Here is a 20,036-nt window from a genome sequence, read left to right as displayed (position 1 = left end):
TCTGAGCCATTCGTAACTGTCACTGTGTCATGTTGTTACTTGTGGGCGGAGCACCAAGGCAAATTCCTTGAATGTGAATACTTGGCCAATAAACTTACTTCCTTACTTACTTATCTTCTGCACCACACTAGTGAAAATAGCCCTCGGAAAGGATAATAACACTATCAATAACCACTGAAATGTAGGTTGTGCCATTTACAGGCTGCCTAAAGATCTCTGTTGGAGAGACAATGTGACACGCTGCCTGCCTTTATTTTCTGATGATACATTGTGTAGTTACAGTGGGTTGACTCAGAATGAACACAAAATGTCTTTTGAAACAGAACAGAATAAATTGCTGACAAACCAAACCTTTGAAATGTTGTTCTAGTTACAATCATGGCACCACATGGTTCGCTATTCCAGGAGTACCGCCTCATTCTCTCATCCGCTATTTTACCCATTCGTGGAATGGAGATTTTATCTTTATGACTGACCTTGAAGAAGTAAGTGATTATTTAACGATGATGATTAGTTTAATTAAAAACAATTTTTTAAAAATATTTTTATTAGAAGCATATACATATAATAGCAAAACACCATTTGTTTACCAATTACATACATACAAAGCATCTATTTTTTATTTAAAAATTCTGAAAGATAGAGCTGCAGAGAAAGAAAGAAATAAGAGGAAAAAAACTATAAACTAAGAGAGAGGGAAGGGTAAAAACAAAGGGAATTACTAATAACATGGTTTTGGAGATAGGTCCGTAGGTTATAAAGTGTAATTATTCATCCAGTCCTGAACTCAAGTTTCAGTCCAGCTTCCGTGTTGAACCAATTTACCTTTTTAGAAAATCAATAAATGGAGACCATATTCTAGCAAATAGTTCTGATTTATCAATTAAGACAAGTCTAATTTCCTAAAACATAAAATTATGATATGACACAATAAAGGGCCTGTCCCATTTTCACGACCTAATTCACGACCTCTGCCGAGTTTGCCCTTGACTCATACTTGCGGCATGGTCATCACGAGGTCGTAGCAGGCCGTGATGCTAGTCGTAGGTACTCATGGCATCAAGTAGGTCGGGGCGTTTTTTCTAGCCTGATGAAAAATGTCCACGAGTAAAAAAGGTCGTGAAAGTGGGATAGGCCCTGAAGTAGATTATTTGGCATATAAAGTTCTAACATCTTGTGAACTAGTTTATTTAAGTTCTTGAAAGGTCTTCATTTGCAGTTTCTCACCTTTCCTCATCATTAGAGTGAATAAATAAAATGCAAAATGAACCTTGTTTTTCTTTGAACAATTTTTCAAATAGTGCATTGGAGAGAATCGTTAGTACTCAAGACAAGTCGTGAGTACTTAGGTACTTGGGTGGCACGGTGGCGCAGCAATAGAGTGGCTGCCTAGAGCACTAACAGCTCCAGAGGCTTGGGTTTGATGCTGACTATGGCTGCTGTATGTACGGAGTTTGTATATTCTCCCGTGACCGCGTGGGTTTTCTCCGAGATCTTCAGTTTCCTCCCACATTGGGATGAGGAAAACCACACCTTCCGCGTCCAGAATTATATGTATCTTTGGTCGTAGGCTTATTTCATTTGAGTGCCTGGATAGGGGCCAAGGCCTGGATAGCGTGAATGTGGAGAGGATGTTTCCACTTGTGGGAGAGTCTAAGACCAGAGGCCACAGCCTCAGAATAAAAGGACGTACCTTTAGAAAGGAGACGAGGAGTAATTTCTTTAGGCAGAATGTGGCAAATCTGTGGAATTCAATGCCACAGATGGCTGTGGAGGCCATGTCAGCGGATATTTTTAAGACGGAGATAGATAGATTCTTGACTAGTACAGGTTTCAGAGGTTATGGGGAGAAGGCAGGAGAATGGGGTTGAGAGGGAAAGCCATGATTGAGAGATCAGCCATGATTGAATGGCGGAGTAGACTTGATGGGCTGAATTGCCTAATCCTGCTCCTAGAACTTATGAACATGAGTTGCCTTTTTAATGTCAAAATGAACTTGCAGGTCGCGCCTTCACATGTCCACTTCAGGAAAAAAAGACTTTGTATGGAGTATATTGCCTTCAACATTGTGGAAGATAGCAAATAAATCTAGAAAATAAACTGGAAAATGCCATATTTTTGTATCCTGAAGATCACTAATAAATGAGAATCAGAAATTGAAACCTGTACGTATTTGGAGTGTGGGAGAAAATCAGAGACGCATCTGTGGCTCCTGATACGTGACTAAACCTCACAAGCCTAATACTATTCATCCAACTACCCCCACTGGCCATCCACACTCCTCAACCCACCACCACCACCGAGGGAACATCTCCTTTGTGATTCCCCAGCCCAGAACTCTGCATGCAACGTCCTAATGGAATAGGTGAAAGTCATAGTCATAGAGAGTCATTGATTGATACAGTGTGGAACAGGCCCTTCGGCCCAACATGCTCATGCCGGCCAACATGTCCCAGCTACTCTAGTCCCACCTGCCTGCATTAGTCAAGTCAAGTCAAGAAAGTTTATTGTCATGTGTCCCAGACAGGGCAATGAAATTCATGCTTGCTGCAGCACAACAGAATATTGTAAGCAAAAATACAGAACAGTTCAGATCAATATACACATAAATAAGCAGCTCCACGATTTGGAGGTTCATATCCCTCCAAATCTGTCCTATCCATGTACCTGTATACCTGCTTCTTAAATGTTGCGATAGTCCCAGCCTCAACTACCTCCTCCGGCAGCTTGTTCCATACACCCACCACCCTTTGCGTAAAAAAGTTACCCCTCAGATCCGTATTAAATCTTTTCCCCTTCACCTTAAACCTATGTCTTCTCGATATACCTACTCTGGGCAAGAGACACTATGCGTCTACCCGATCTATTCCTCTCATGATCTTATACACCTCCATAAGATCGCCCCTCATGCTCCTGCGCTCCAAGGAATAGAATCCCAGTCCCAGAAATAAGGCATTTACAAGGCACAATCTCCTGCATCCAATGCCTGTTCCCCCACAGACATTTACAGCGGCAGGCTCGTGCGTGGCTAATTGTTCATAAGGTGAAACTTCACTGTAAGGTGAAAGTATTTTCATTGCCACAGGAGCAAAGTTGTAAGTCTAATGCTGTCTGTGAAGCAACCAGTTAATATTCTTTGGGGGATAAACCTTCGGGAAGCAACTGATTAATGCATTTTTTGAGTGGCTGATCAATTTCCAGGACATGCTGGAGAAACTCAGCGGGTGAGGCAGCATCTATGGAGCGAAGGAATAGACGACGTTTCAGGTCAAGACCCTTCTTCGAAGGAATAGGTGACGTTTCGGGTCGAGACCCAAAGGTCACCTGTTCCTTCGAAGAAGGGTATTGACCCGAAACCTCGCCTATTCCTTCAAAGAAGGTCTCGACCCAAAACGCCGCCTATTCCTTCGCTCCATAGATGCTGCCTCACCCGCTGAGTTTCTCCAGTATTTTTGTCTACCTTCGATTTTTCCAGCATCTGCAGTTCTTTCTTACAAATTTCCAGGACTTGCTTCCTTTCTTTCCTCTTGAATGAGCAAACTGATAAGTCATGATGTTTAATAGTGGAGGACATTTGAGGAAGAATTGAGAGTTAAATTAAATTGTTTTGTGTCCCCATATGTATTGATTAATTTTTTATTCAAATATTTATATAATATGTAAAATAATAATATTAATAAAATATAAATTAAATATGAATGAATAAAATATGAAACATATTTATTTCTGTTTAGTTGTGGTATGGTAGAGATGGTTTTTCAAGGCTAATTCGCCTTCGTCCTTCAAGAGGTTGGGTTACTTTCCTGGCCATGCAGAAGATAAAAGGCATAAATGACCATTACAAAAGTGAGACAACATTAACTGTCTTCTTTGACAGGCGAAAGCAGTTACAAGAGGCAAGTATGATGACTTTTGGGCATTATTTATATTTCTTTTTATTCACCTGGTAACACATCAATGCTTGATCAGTGCCAAGACCATGAAATTCCTTCCTTCACTACATCCAAGGACCCAAGCAGTCTTTCCAAGCGAGGCAGAGGTTCACCTGCACCTCCTCCAACCTCATCTATTGCATTCGCTGCTCTAGGTGTCAGCTGCTCTACATCGGTGAGACCAAGCGTAGGCTTGGCGATCGCTTCGCCCAACACCTCTGCTCGGTCCGCAATAACCAACCTGATCTCCCGGTGGCTCAGCACTTCAACTCCCCCTCCCATTCCGAATCCGACCTTTCTTTCCTGGGCCTCCTCCATGGCCAGAGTGCGTCCCACCGTAAATTGGAGGAGCGGCACCTCACATTTCGCTCGTAGACAAAAAATGCTGGAGAAACTCAGCGGGTGAGGCAGCATCTATGGAGCGAAGGAAATAGGCGACGTTTCGGGTCGAGACCCTTCTTCAGACTGATGTGGGGTGGAGGGGACGGGAAGAAGAAAGGAAGAGGTGGAGATGGTGGGCTGTGGATGAGCTGGGAAGGGGAAAGAAGGAGAAAGCAAGGACTACCTAAAATTGGAGAAGTCAATGTTCATACCACTGGGTTGTAAACTACCCAAGCGAAATTTGATCAGCCATGATCACAATGTATGGCGGTGCTGGCTCGAAGGGCTGAACGGCCACCTGCACCTATTTTCCATGTTTCTATGAAATACGAGGTGCTGCTACTCCATTTTACGGTGGGCCTCACTCTGGTCATATTTCGCTTGGGAAGTTTATACCCCAGCGGTATGAACATTTGTATGGTCAATGTTTTAGGTAATTTAATAATTTTGAACAGCTGTCAAGAAATTTTACTTTTGGATTTTAGATGGTATATGCAGCTCTTGAAAATGGTGCTACAAGAATTTTTAAAAGGAGCATCCCACTGGATGAAATATTATCATACGAGGAGCTCTTCACTTTGCCTTCCTACACTAGTGTCAAAGAGTAAGTAAAGATAATTATATAAAGCATAACGTTTTATTGCATTGTGTTTTGGAAGACTTGCTACTTTGGTTCTGTAGTATGTGAAATGCGAAAATATTTCCCTTTTTGACTTGCATTGCAAGGCAGATATTCCGCTCAATGTACAAATGTACTGTATGTACTAATTTTAAATGAATTGTGTAAACATGAATTCCAACAATGCCCATGGAAGTAAAAAGAAGAATTATGTCAGAAGGAACTGCAGATGCTGGTTTACACCGAAGATAAACACAAAAAGCGGGACAGGATAAAAGGAATGAGTGACATTCGGGTCGAGACCCTTCTTCAGGTCCTTCTTCGGAGTCTCCCACCAGGGACCCGCGACCTCCCGATGTCACCGTCCACAAGCCGGCAGCTGGAGCCTCTGAAGCTCCGAAGTCGGGTCGCAGCCGTGCCCACCACAGCTCTCCACGTTCTGAGGCCGGCCAGCTCCACGATGGCTAGTCCACAGGCTCCGCCACCGGAGCCCCAGGTCGTTCCAGTTGGAAGCCGCTGCACGGTGCTAGGCCCCAACGACAACGGTGACCTGACAGGGAAAAAGTCGGGTCCCCATACAGGGAAGAGATTTGAAAGTCCCCCCGCCCCCCACATATACACCCTCAACGGGACAAAAACTTAAAAAAGACAGAAGGATTGCAGAGGCCGCTGCCGCGAGGCGCCGCCATTTTGGACAAATAGCATCGAACATCACATGTTTTACAAGAATGATGATGTCACAGTAAAAAAAGTGAAACCTAACCAATCAGCCAGGAGGTATCTCCTGATCGCCAAGAGACAGAATACTTAGCCCTTTTATCCTAGAGTATCCCCAGTTCTGCATATTCTCAAAGGTATGCAAAGAGTCACCACATAAAGGGCGCTGACAAAGGTACACAAGTATTTAGTGCAACTCCTCTGATACTTCTTCCCCGAACATTGTGTCACACAAATTCTTCACACCAGTTTCAATAACTCAAACTTTGTGCCTGAAATGATACACTTGTTCATACGTTCACTAGTTATGGGAGCAGAATTAGCCCCTTCGACCATCAAGCCTACTCTGCTTTTTAATCATGGCTGATCTATCTTTCCCGCTCAACCCGATTCTCCAGCATTCTCTTCATTAATCCTGGCACTCACACTAATCAAGATTTGCACGAAAAGCTGGAGTAACTCAGTGGAACAGGCAGCATCTCTGGAGAGAAGAAATGGGTGATGTTTTGGGTCGAGACCCTTCTTCAGACCCGAAACGTCACCCATTCCTTCTCTCCAGAGATGCTGCCTGTCCTGCTGAGTTACTCCAGCTTTCTTGGCTATCTTCGGTTTAAACCAGCATCTGCAGTTCCTTCCTACACTAATCAGGATTTGGTCATTCTCCTTCAATACCCATTGACGGTCGCCACAGCTGTCTGTACCATGAATTCCACAGATTTATCACCCTGTGACTAAAGAAATCCCTCCTCATCTCCTTTTTAAAGGTACATCCTTTTATTCTGAAGCTATGCCCTCTGGTCCTTGAATCTCCCACTAGTGGAAACATCCTCTCCACATTCACCCTATTCAGGCCTTTCACAATTCATCCTCTCTAAACTCCAGCGAGTACAGGCCCAGTGCCTTCAAACTCTCATCATATGTTAACCCACTCATTCCTGGGATCATTCTCATAAACCTCCTCTGGACCCTCTCCAACGCCAGCACATCCTTCCTCAGATATGCGGCCCAAAATTGCTCACAATATTCCAAATGCGGCCGAACCAGTGCCTTATGAAGCCTCGACATTACATTCCCTGTTTTTTATATTCTAGTCCTCTCGAAATAAATGCTGGCAATGCATTTGCCTTCGTTACTACTGATTCAACTTGCAAATCAACTTGTAGGTAGACAAAAATGCGGGAGAAACTCAGCGGGTGAGGCAGCAGCTATGGAGCGAAGGAAATAGGCAATGTTTAGGGTCGAAACCCTTCTTCAGACTGATGTAGGGTGGAGGGGGAGGGGGGGGCGGGAAGAAAGAAAAAAGGAAGAGGAGGAGCCCGAGGGCTGAGGGAGAGCAGAGGAAGGGGAGGAGTCAGCAAGGGCTACCGTAAATTGGAGAATTCAATGTTTATGCCGCTAGGGTGCAGACTGCTCAAGCGGAATATGAGGTGCTGCTCCTCCAATTTCCGGTGGTGCTCACTCTGGCCATGGAGGAGGCCCAGGACAGAAAGGTCGGATTCGGAATGGGAGGGGGAGTTGAAGTGCTGAGCCACAGGGAGATCAGGTTGGTTAACGCGAACCGAGCGGAGGTGTTCGGCGAAACGATCGCCAAGCCTACGCTTGGTCTCACCGATGTAGATCAGCTGACATCTATGAGAATCCTGCACCTGCACTCCAAAGTCCCTTTGCACCACCGATTTCTGAATCCTCTTCCCATTTAGAAAATAGTCTACGCCTTTATTAATACTACCAAAATGCACGACTCTTTTATTTTTATGCTGTCTTTGAGTTCCCTTGTCAAGCCAATACGCTGGCCTATGGACTTCTAGCTGATGATGCCTTCATCTTTTCTCTTGTGATTTTTGCTATCACTCCCTGTAAAGATCCTTTTTATGTTTCTCATCTCGTGTCCAGCATAGAGTCAAGTCAAGTCAAGAGAGTTTATTGTCATGTGTCCCAGATAGGACAATGAAATTCTTGCTTGCTGCAGCACAACAGAATATTGTAGACATAAATACAGATCTGATCAGTGTGTCCATTTACCATAGAATATATATATATATACACACACCAGTAAACAAATAAATTGCAATAGGTTGTTATAGTTTATAGTTTGTTTGAAGTTGTGTTTAATAGTCTGATGGCTGTGGGGAAGAAGCTGTTCCAGAATCTGGATGTTGCAGATTTCAGGCTCCTGTACCTTCTACCTGATGGTAGAGGGGATATGAGTGTGTGGCCAGGATGGTGTGGGTCCTTGATGATGCTGGCAGCTTTTTTGAGGCAGCGACTGCGATAGATCCCCTCGATGGAGGGGAGGTTAGAGCCGATGATGGACTGGGCAGTGGTTACGACTTTTTGCAGCTTTTCTGGGCAGTGCATTTGGTACCATTTGTGTATGTTTAGCAGATCTATCTTCTTCATTCTACTTTTGGGTGATAGATTTAGTTGCAGCTCGCAGTACTCCCAACAAACTAATGATAATCAAATTCCCCACTCAATGGCAGCAAAATGCATGCTCACTATCAGTCAGGATCACCACTTCTTGTGAAAATCTATACTACTGAATTAAATTCCACACAATATCGATCAGAAGAAATGCAAAACAGTATTCAACACTGAAGCGCAGTTATGAACAATTCCTGCTTAATATGAGGTTTCAGTTTAAAAATGCATAATTCCCACTTACTGATAGCCCTGTCCCACGGTACAAGTTAATTCCAAGAGCTCTCCCGAGTTTAAAAAAAATCAAACTCGTGGTAAGCACGGAGAATGAACATAGCGGGTACGTCGGAGCTCGGGGATGTCTCTTAGTGGCTCGTAACGCTAACGGCAGGTACTCGGGAAGACTCGCTAATGGCAGGTAAGCACGGGAAGACACGTGAAGATTTTTCAACGTCAAAAAATGTCCACGAGAGCCCTGAGTACCGACGAGTGGCCATTACCGTAAATCTCCGAGTTCAAATCAGGGCAAACTCGGGAGAGCTCTTGGAATGAACTTGCACCGTGGGACAGGGGTTTTAATCAATTTTCATAGTCAACATTGCACAAAATGCATACCCAAAATGTCAAACAATAAACTTGGTAAAACCCAAGATCCACATGTCAGATCAGTCAAAATTCACGATCACTATCAGATAAAGTATCAACTCCAGTCAAAATGTGCACTGTACATCAACACAAATGGCATAAAATATGCAATACCAGGGTTAATATGTGAAAATCCACAGTAGTTATTAGTCAAAATCCTTGAACCATATCAGTCAATCACTTAAGGGCCTGTCCCACTTACACGATTTTTTTCGGCGACTAGTCATAGTTGCAGCAGGTCACCGAAAATTTTCAACATGTTGAAAATCCAGCGGCGAGCAGGGAAAGGTACGACTCTTTGGGTGACTACTCACGACCATACAGGCGTCACCCCGCAACATCGCGCAGTGTAAAAATAAACACTCAGCCTTCAGAGAAAATCCATGAGGAGCAGTAAAGATCAACCCTCAACATTGGGATTCTCCACAATACATAACACTGGAAGATACAGCCAATATTAGGAAAAATACATTCTTGCCATCAGTTAAAATAATGACTCTGAACAGTATTAAAATATCCAAGGTAGACAAAAATGCTGGAGAAAGTCAGCGGGTGAGGCAGCATCTATGGAGCGAAGGAAATAGGCAACGTATCGGGCCGAAACCCTTAAAATATCCATGCTTGATATTAGTCGAATCCATGATGAATAGCATTTACTTCCCAATATCATTATCAGTCGAAGTATGTGCCTAAAAGGGGCTGTCCCACTTGGGCAAGCTAATTGGCGAGTTTTGAAGTGTTTAGGAGAGTTTGAAAAAATGGCATGTAGATGATTAGCTTCGACTAGCTACGACTAACTTCGGTAAGATTGGACACCGAATAGTGGAGAGTGAAGTCGACCTCCTTCAATTGCCTTCGACCTCCCTTCGACTATGATGAAGACTATCTACGACTACCTTCGACTACCCTCGATTACCTACGACTAACATGACGACCTACTACGACTAAACCAACGAGTAAGAAACAGATCGATTTTTTCCATGGCGAACTGTACTCGCGGGCATTTTTCAACATGTTGAAAAATACGCCGTGACCTAGCTTAGGCCTCGAGTACACGGGGACTACTCTTGAGCATGAAGGAGAGTTACCAAGACCTACGACCTCGTGTCGACCATGCTGCGAGTATCAGTCGAGGGAAAACTCGCCAGAACTCGTGGATTAGGTCGCCCAAGTGGGACAGCCCCTTAATAGTAATCACAATTCACCCAACCTTTAGACAATAAGCACTCAGTTGGCAGAGCTGGCCGAGCTGTTGCCTCACTGCTCCAGAGACCCGGGCTCAATCCTGACCTTGGGTGCTATCTGAGTAGAGTCTGCACTTTCTCCCTGTGACCACGTAGCTGTCCTCTGGGTGCTCCCATTTCCTTCCACGTTTCAAAAACGTGTAGGTTTATGTTTAGTTTAGTTTAGAGATACAGCGCAGAAACAGGCCCTTCGGCCCACCGAGTCCGAAAATGTTCAACATGTTGAAAATCCAGCGGCGACCAGAAAAAGGTACGACTCTTTGGGCGACTGCTCATGACCAAACAGTATGTCCAAATGTATGGTCGTGAGTAGTTGCCCAAAGAGTCGCCGCTGGATTTTCAACGTTTTGAAAATTTTTGAAGACCTGCCTAGACAATGACGGGTGTCGGCAAGTCGCCGAAGAAATTGTGTAAGTGGGACAGGCCATTAAAAGTAATGCATTGAACACAAGAAAATAGGTGGAGGAATGGAACACATAGCCCCGGCCATCCATGTAATCATGATCTACCCCACGGATCAATTGCTACTCTGTGCCAGACTTTAATTTTACTTCGGAGTCACATGAGTGACTACGTGAAGAACCCCGCTTACGACGCATGCGTGTCATATCACTACACGCATTGCAACGAGTCACAGCAGGGGGAACAACGTTCCCCTAGTGGAGAATTTGAAAGTCGGGAGCAGCAGGTAAGAGACTCTGCGTTCCTTCCACTTACCTTTTAGGTGGAGACATGGACCGGATCCATGAAGGCTGCGGAAAACTGGCGGGGGAGAACCGCGGAGTGCGGGCAGCCGGCAGCAGCAGCAGCGGTACGCGAAACTTCCGGAGAGGAAACAGCTGTGCCCGACTTCGCTCCCGCACCGGCAAAATTCACTTCTCGGCCGGGCGGGAAGCGAAGCAAAAGATGTCCCATATGCCAGTCTCAAGCGAGTCTGGCTTGGAGCAGTCGCTAGCGGCCAGTGCCGAGATTACCGGGGGAACAGCGGTGGACCTACATGGAGCAGCCGGAAGCGGCCAGGAAACGTTCGCATAAGGGCCGGTGAAGCCGGCTGCGGGACGAGGACAGTCCGCAAACCAGTGCCCGTGAGTACCGGGGACGGGAAGAGCGGGCATATGGGAGAGAGCAGCAGACTGCGGACCGGCTGCAGGAATGGGTGCAGCCGAGAACGTCAAGTGCCAGTGAGCACAAAGACCGTTTGGTGCAGTTGCTGGAGGAGCTCCTCCATGGTGGCAGTCCCAGAAATATGGAGGCTAGCCACAGTGGGCAAGAGGTAAGTCCCACAGCGGTACCCCGTGTGGGGCCGCAAGATATCTCTTAATCCTCGGAGGAGAGTGGGCAGGACCAAATTTGGTCAGACCCTGACCAAGGCACAGGTTTACATAACCCTGAAGGAGGGGAGAAAGGAAAACTGCTTGATATGGTGACCGAGTTTTTTCAACCAAATCAAACTGGGGCAGATTGGATTCTAGGATGGCAGCCAGTATAAATTATATGTCTGACCATCAGTTAAAAACACAAATCTTTACAGAGACTCTGGCTAGACATCTGCCCCCAGGGAATTGTAATTCTCTACAAGTACCCAGCGTGAATCAATGTATATGGAAGCATATGGGGAAGGCCACCCGAACACACGACTTGAAAATCCAGAAAGCCTTAAAAGGGCTTACAGCGGGGATCACAGCCTTTGCCCGCACCCTGGAGAAAACAGAATTAACAAAGGATCACCAGGACGCTTTAGCTTTGTTCTGTAATGTCCAATTTGAGCTGAATAGCATGAGGAAGAGTGCTATTCAGCCAGCATTAGACCCGAAGTTCACGGTGATTTGCAAACAGAGAGCCCTCAAACCTCCAACCCTATTGTTTGGAAAAGATTTATTTAAACAGGGTAAAGAGCTTGATGAGGAATCAAAGACATTGGGGCTCATTAAGACTAGTGCAAAGTCTTACTTTGGGCAAAGATACCAACCATATGGACCACCTAGAAGAGGGGCGTTTAGCGGTGGCAGTGCTAAACCCAGATACAACCCGCAGCAGCCTTTTTTAGCGTATGGCCAGGGACGACCACCCTGGAAGATGCGGGAGCCTCAACCTCCAACACAACCTCTAAAAACAGAGCCCCCCTTTACAAAGAAACCAAGGAAATAATTCAAAAACCACCAGTAACCATGGAGGTAGGTGGGTCTGGTTCTCTTATAATAAAGGGGAGCACGAGAGTTGGAGGGAGGCTGCAATATTATACGAAAGAATGGAATAAGATCACAAGAGACTCATATATTCTAAACAGTATTCAGGGTTATCTGATAGAATTTATTCATTAAAATAACCTTCCAGTGCAACATACACCAGAAGGCACTTCGTACTCACGGAAGCCGAACAATCTATAGCTCACATCGAGCTGCAAAGATTGCATACAATAGGCGTAGTTGAGCCTACAATACATGAGCCATTAGAATTTGTACCTAACATATTTATTAAAAATAAAAAAGATGGGGGTTGCCGGATAATCATTGATCTGTCAACCCTAAACACATTTGTTCAATATGTTCATTTAAGATGGATACCTTTATCACTGCTAAGAATTAGTGTCAACAGGGTGCTATATGGCAAGCATTCACTTAAAAGATGCTTACTATACAGTACCCATTAGAGGTGAACACTGACGGTATTTGAAATTTAACTGGATGGGGTCACCATAACCATAGGATATGGCATATCTAGACGACATTTTCATTGTTGGCAAAACTTACGGATTGGTTGGGGAGCCACTAATTCCGTTTCTAGCTGTGGAGGGAGATGGAAGACACAGGAGGCAGTTTTACTTAACACACGTGGTATAAATTACCTAGAGATGTTAGGGGCTTTTTATGGCCTTAAGTCATATTGCTCAGGCATTGAGCACCAGCATGTTCGGTTACAAATTGATAATACCACTATGGTGGCATATATAAATTATATGGGTGGAAATATATCGACATCTTGTGATGAATTGGCAAATTCAATTTGGCTATGGTGTATCCAAAGATATATTTGGATATCGGCTACATACCTACCAGGGAAACTAAATTCAGTGGCAGGCACCAGGTCACGTAAATTTAAGGAAAACACGGAATGGATGTTGAATAAAAAGGTATTTGCTGAAATTACAGCAAAATATGGTACACCAGATATTGATCTTTTTGCGTCCAGGTTGAATCACCAACTACCAAGGTATGTGTCATGGGAACCAGACCATGGGGCAGAAGCAACAGATGCATTCTCTCTGCATTGGGGGAAATGGTATTTATGCATTTCCTCCTTTTCTGCCTCATCAATCGGGTACTAAGGAAAATTCATTAAGATTCGGCATCTGGGATTCTCATAGTACCCGATTGGCCTACTCAACCATGGTTCTCGGTTATACAGGGAATGGTATTAGAACCATGTACCATTATGAGGCATAGCCCTAATTTACTAATTCATCCAGTAACACAGGGTAGTCACCCATGCCATAATAGTATGAATTTGTTGATTTGTAGAGTCTGAAAGACCCACTACTTGGCATGGGACTGTCAGACAGAACTATGAATATGATCATATTAGCTCAAAGACTGTCTACAAAAAAGCAGTACTTAGGACACATCAAAAAATGGGGGAAGTACTGCTTTGATAACAACCTTGATCAAAGAGCCAAGGACATTCCGGCTGTATTGGAATTTTTGACAAGCCTGCATTGTGATGAAGGATTAGGCTACAGTACCATCAATAGTGCCAGAAGTGCTCTTTCCAATTATTTATCGCTAGGAACGGAGTGGCACTCAGTGGGAACGCACCCCCTGGTAACTAAACTCATGAGGGGCATATTTAATGCGAAACCCCCTAAAACCAGGTACTCCCGAATCTGGGATGTGGGTGTCGTTTTGACCATGCTGAGAAGCTGGTCGCCTACTACAGCATTGTCACTTGAGAAACTCACTATGAAGATGGTTATGCTGATGGCGTTGGTTACTGCACAACGAGTCCAGTCATTACACAAACTGAGGCTGGACTGCTTGATGATCTGCCCTGAAAAACTGGTGTTTGTCATTAATGATCTCATAAAACAAAATAGACCGGGGTCATCGGGGCAAGTAATAGAATTTATGGCGTACCCGAATGACGAACGCCTGTGTATAGTCACACATATCCTACTATACATGGAATACACAAAAATTATTCGAGGGCAGGAAATGGCTCTGCTGATTTCATACAAGAAACCACACAAAAGGGTGACGACCCAGACTATCTCAAGGTGGCTGAAAAATGTCTTAAAGATGGCGGGGATAGACACTAATGTCTCACTCCACCAGGGCTGCAGTAACATCTGCAGCAAAAAATCTGGAGGTGCCAACAGACCAAATCCTCAGGATGGCAGGATGGTCATCTGAGAAGACATTTCAGAGGTTTTATAACAAACCGGTTTTGGATCTATCATCGTTTTCAGAAAGACTCTTACGTTCAATAATATAATTTGCCCAAAAAACCAATGGGTTATGATTTCAATTTAATAAATTTATTTTTTCGTAACATCATACAGTTTTGTATGGAGGTGTTTTAAAAATTGTTAACAATACTTCTCCCAATAATCAAGGCAGACGTGAAGCATGGACTCGTTCCACGGCATGAGGTCACAGAGCTTTAAAATCTTCACGTAGTCACTCGCGTGACTCCGAAGTAAAATAGTAAGATTAAACGAGAACTTACCAGTTTGAAGTTTGATCTGTATTTTATGAGGAGGAACGTTGAGGGAATACGTGCCCTCCGCTCCCACCCTCCTATGATCATATCATAAACTGGTATCTCTTTCATAATCTTACTATGTTAGGTCATTATAGGATATCTGTGACCTCACACCGCTGCTTTGAAGAATGACACGCATGCGTCGTAAGTGGGGTTCTTCACGTATTCCCTCAACGTTCCTCCTCATAAAATACAGATCAAACTTCAAACTGGTAAGTTCTCGTTTAATCTTACTATTCTCTGATCTTTCAAAAATGTATCCACCCTCACTCTAAATATTTAAAATTGCAGCGAATTGTGGACGCAGCCCAGACCATCACACAAACCAACCTCACTTGAAGAAGGGTTTCGGCCCGAAACGTTGTCTATTTCCCTCGCTCCATAGATGCTGCCTCACCCGCTGAGTTTCTCCAGCACTTTTGTCTACCTTCCCTTCTATTGACGCCATTTACACCTCAAGCTGCCTCGGCAAGGCCAGCAAGGACGATTTGCACCCTGCCCACTCCCTCTTCTCCCCTCTCCCATCAGGCAAAAGGTATAGGTGTGAAAATGCACACCTCTAGATTCAGGGACAGTTTCTTACCAGCTGCTACCAGCCAACTGAACCATCCTACCACAACCAGAGAGCAGTCCTGAACTATCTACCTCACTGGTGACCCTCGGACTCTCCAGGATTGGACTTTACTGGCTTTACCTTGCACTAAACATAATTCCATTATCATGCAGCTATACACTGTAAATGGCTCAATTTTAATCATGTATTGTCTTTCCGCTGACTGGTTAGCATGCAACAAAAGCTTTTCACTGTACCTCGGTAAACTAAACTGTAATAACAGTAAAAATGAGCTTGCCTCCACAACAATCCACAACATCTCTTCTTCATGAAAATTCTTAATTTCGTGGTACTTTTATCTTTCCGTTCATGCATTACTATTTCTATTTAGCGTGTAACAAACCCCAATGCAGGATTCTATGTGGAAACATATGATTATCTAAATAAATCTCTTCTTCTTCTTCTTCTGTGCACAGCCTAAAGTTGTGGGACAACGTGTTCTATTTGATCTTATTTGATTGTGCACGGCAGGTTGATTGCATTCGTTGAAACAGGGCGGACCACGTGAAGGTTGCAATCTCCCACCCCATCTAAATAATGATGACAATTGGCCTATCTGGGACACATGACCATAGGACACTGTGTCCCAGATAGGACAATGAAATAATTATGGCAATGACATTGAATATAATGCCCTCTGTTATTTACTTGGACAAGGGCAATGATTAGACTTTATCATCTGCCTCAGAGCGAACACTGGTAGGTTCAAACATTGTTTCCAAATGCCGCAATCACTTCAACATAGGATTCAATACAGTCAGTACGTACAAAAAATAAGTAGCTCAACTTTAAGGAGATATGAGGAACAGCAGATGCTGGTTTACAAATAAAAGACACAAAGTGCTGGAGTAACTCAACGGGTCTTGGCCTTTTGGCTAAGATCAAGTGTAGTATCTGTTCTTATCAGTGGTAAAAGAGTGCTAAAAGAGAGCGTCTGTTCTTATTAGAACAGGGAAAGGGGCTATCTGTTCTTGTTAGAACAGTCCTGGCGGTCCATTAAGGACAAGAGCTGCAGATTGCGATTTTTAAAAATCGTAGCAATGGCAGCTGCAATGGGAGCTAGAGGACAGGGTATCCGCAATACCCTCAGGATTAGTGTCAAGGATCTCAGCGAGGGGATGCCCTTCAGTCGAGATACATTTGTAAAGAAGGTCTTGCTGGAGACCTGCAAGTTCGAGCCCAGGGATATCTACTGCCTCCAGGACTTCCCGGGTAACGGATACTTCGACGTTACCTTTGTCCTTCCGACAGGATGGCAAAAGCTGATAAAGGATTTCCAGGAGAAGGGGAATGAAGCTCCGCTGTCGTTGCTGAAGGTGCAGCCACTCTTCACCCTCCCAAACCAAAAAGAAAGGACGATCACGGTGCATATGTTCAACCCACATGTGCCCGTAGTGGATGTCCTCACCTTCCTTGCTCGCTACGTCGACGGAGCAGGGAACAGCGTGGACGTGAAGGATCTGCATGGGATTTGGACGAGCAAGCGGCAGGTCCAGGTAAAGCTGAGGGTGGACAAGGAAGGAGCTCTCCTCCACCCTCCCTCGGTGTTCGCAATTGGAGGAAACCGAGGCTATTTAAGTTACGTGGGGCAGCCCAGAGTATGCAGAAGATGTAACAAGCCTGGGCATGTGGTGGCCCAATGCACTGCAGTGGTCTGCAAAAACTGCAAAACGGAGGGCCACGAGACAAAAGACTGCCAGGCCAGCAAGAACTGCAACCTATGTGGGGAGGGAGGCCACCTTTACAGAGCCTGCCCAAAAAGAGCCTGTACATACGCACAGGCAACAAGAGGGGTGGCTTCCAGCACACCCAGGGTAGGTGAGACACCCACTACCACTGCCAAGTCCCCAGCAGAAAGGGGAAACAGGGATGAGGACAGCCCAACCGCCTCAACCACCTCGAGCCCCCAAGTGCCAGGAGAACTCCAGCACCAAGCCCAGGAGGGAGAGTCGATGGAGGAGGGGGGAGAGCAGACTTGGACGACGGTGAAGTATAAAAAACACCAGAAGGGTCAGCACACGGAGCAGAGGCCAGAAGGGGATGGCAAGCCCAAAAAACCCCCTAAAAAACGGTCTCTCTCCCTGACAGAAGGCAGCAACCTTTCCTCGTCGGAGGATGAGGCGAACGGGAAACCCCACAAGAAGAAAACCGGGGAGGAAAGGAGAAGGTCCAGGCCGATTGTACACCTGCACCAGGAGACCGAGAGCAGAGCAGCGGTCGAGGGGCTCCAGCCCCAGGACAGCGGGAGCAGAGCAGCGATCGAGGGGCTCCAGCCCCAGGGCATCGGGAGCAGTGCAGCGGTCGAGGGGCTCCTGCCCCAGGGCATCGGGAGCAGTGCAGCGGTCGAGGGGCTCCAGCCCCAGGGCATCGGGAGCAATGCAGTGGCCGTTGGGCCCCAGGGCATCGACAGCAGTGCAGTGGCCGTTGGGCCCCAGGGCATCGACAGCAGTGCAGTGGCAGTTGGGCCCCAGGGCATCGACAGCAGTGCAGTGGCAGTTGGGCCCCAGCTCCGGGCAACCGGGAGCATCGTAGCGGCCGATGGGCCCCAGCTCCGGGCAACCGGGAGCATTGTAGCGGCAGTTGGGCCCCAGCTCCGGGCAACCGGGAGCATCGTAGCGGCCGATGGGCCCCAGCTCCGGGCAACCGGGAGCAGTGCAGCGGCCAATGGGCCTCAGCTCCGAGTTTCCGGGAGCAGTAAGCCTGTCACCGTGCCCCAGCCACGAGAGACGGGGGAAGCGGCGCACCCAGAAGGGGGTAAAACGAGCAGCCCCCCCCCAACGACACCTCGGGTTACGACACGGGAAACCCAACCCGTTGAGGAGGCCGGGTACCTGAGCCCAGGAAAGGTGAGGCAATTCACCGAAGCGGTGGGCATGAGGGAACAGGAAAATGGCCAGTGACTCTAAAGGACAATGGAGCTCAAACTGGCATCTTTAAACGTGCGCAGTGTGAAGAGCACTGCGCGATGTGTAAATGCCTTACAGTACCTGGCCAAGGTCAAGGCAGATGTGACTTTTCTACAGGAGTGCGGGTTGCCACACCTCCGCTGCTATCGGAGGTGGTCGCGATGGTGGCCCCACGGACTGTCGGTGTGGTTGGGGGGCAATGATTGTCGTGCTTCCGGCCTGGGGATCTTGCTGCGGGGAGGGAACTTCGCCATCACTGAGGTCAGGGAGGTGGTTGCGGGGCGTCTCCTCGTGGTGGATGTTATGTACCGTGGTTCTCCGCTCCGGCTGATTAATGTGTATGCCTCACCCGTGCGGAGCGAGCGGCAGGCTGTTCTCCAGCAGCTCGCAGTGCTGTTGGCCACGTCCCGGCAGCTCGTTCTGGCCGGTGACTTCAACTGCATCATTGATGCGGGTGGACGATCCGGCAGTGCCAACAACAGACTGGACAGCACGTCCAAGTTCCTGATGGAAATGGTAAAAGACGCAAAGCTGCACGACGCCTTCAGCGACCCTGCAGGCGGGTCCCAGCCACGGTTCACCTGGTCGAGATCGGACGGTTTAGCCCGATCCCGGATAGACTTCGTCTTCACCACGAAGGCCGTCACGGTGAGACACACCGACCTCACGCCGGTGTTCTTCCCTGACCACTGCCTCCTTCAGGCTTCCTGTCACCTACAGGAGGACCGGAAGGCAGGCAGAGGGCCGTGGAAGTTAAATGTGAAGCTGTTGACCCCAGAGAACGTTGAGGAGCTAAAGAGGGACTACGCACGTTGGAGAACGGCGAGGCCCCTCTTTGACTCCCCAACACTCTGGTGGGAAGCAACCAAGGAGAACATTAAGAGGTTCTTCATAGCCAAAGGGGTTCAGAGAGCAAGACAGAGTCAGAGGGAATTGTGCCAACTCCAGACAGAATTGCAACAACTGCTCCTTCTGCAGTCAAGGGGGGTGGATGTGAGGGAGGAACTTAGAGAGGTGAAGGACCGGCAAGCTCGGCTCTTTACCTCTGAATCCTCCAAGATCATCTTCCGATCCAGGGTCCGCCATGTGGAGCAGGATGAGACGTGCTCACGTTTCTTCTTCCATAAGGTTCACAGGGGGAGCTCTGTGATCAACAGCCTTAGGGAGGAGGACGGTTCGGTAGCATCCTCGCAGACAGACATGATGAGGGTCTGCAAATCCTTTTACTCGGAATTGTATGACCAAAAGGCCACAGACAGCACCGCCTCCCAGAACTTCCTGTCCTCTATCACGGAGGTCTTGGAGGACAGCAAGCAGGAGAGTCTGGACCAACCACTGACCCTAGAGGAGCTGACTGGCTCCATCCGCTCCTTTGACTTGAGTAAAACTCCCGGAAGCGATGGCTTACCGGCCGAGTTGTATTCGGCTCTGTGGGACTGGGTGGGCCCGGACCTGCTGGAAGTGTACAACGACATGCTTCTAGCTGGCAGCATGTCAGACTCCATGAGGAAGGGCAGCATCACCCTAATCTACAAGCAGAAGGGGGAGATGAAGGATATAAAGAATTGGAGACCCATAACATTATTGAATGTAGATTACAAGATCCTGTCTAAGGCCATCGCCAACTGGGTCAAGTCTGCTCTGGGACGGGTGATCCACCCGGACCCAAACCTGTGCTGTACCTGGCAGGAAAATCTCAGACAGCCTAGCGCTGCTGAGAGATACCATCGCCTACGTGCAGGACAGACGGGTGGATGCCTGCCTAGTCAGCTTGGACCAGGAGAAGGCCTTCGACAGGAT

General features: G+C 46.7%; 1 protein-coding gene, 1 long non-coding RNA gene and 1 pseudogene across 2 annotated transcripts in view; all 3 read left to right on the top strand.

Annotated features, from left to right (window-relative positions):
* The window catches only part of LOC116967817, a 28,976-nt gene extending 24,931 nt beyond the window's left edge, over positions 1 to 4,045 (top strand). The window contains exons 3-4 of the long non-coding RNA XR_004410330.1: positions 371 to 485; positions 3,735 to 4,045. This is a non-coding gene — a long non-coding RNA (uncharacterized LOC116967817). The remainder of the gene's footprint in view (positions 1 to 370; positions 486 to 3,734) is intronic.
* Positions 4,046 to 4,779: 734 nt separating this feature from the next.
* The window catches only part of LOC116967724 (cation channel sperm-associated protein subunit gamma-like), a 38,655-nt gene continuing 23,398 nt past the window's right edge, over positions 4,780 to 20,036 (top strand). Inside the window, exon 1 of the mRNA XM_033014332.1 lies at positions 4,780 to 4,917. Within this exon, the coding sequence (XP_032870223.1) occupies positions 4,799 to 4,917 (119 nt within the window). The 5' untranslated portion in view covers positions 4,780 to 4,798. The remainder of the gene's footprint in view (positions 4,918 to 20,036) is intronic.
* LOC116967931 lies at positions 16,186 to 16,300 on the top strand (annotated as a pseudogene).

This window comes from Amblyraja radiata, chromosome 41, assembly GCF_010909765.2.
Source record: "Amblyraja radiata isolate CabotCenter1 chromosome 41, sAmbRad1.1.pri, whole genome shotgun sequence".
In the NCBI taxonomy this organism is placed as follows: Eukaryota; Metazoa; Chordata; class Chondrichthyes; order Rajiformes; family Rajidae; genus Amblyraja; species Amblyraja radiata.
The sequence above is the reverse complement of the archived record's forward strand: the minus strand, read 5'-3'. Positions and strand labels throughout refer to the sequence as shown.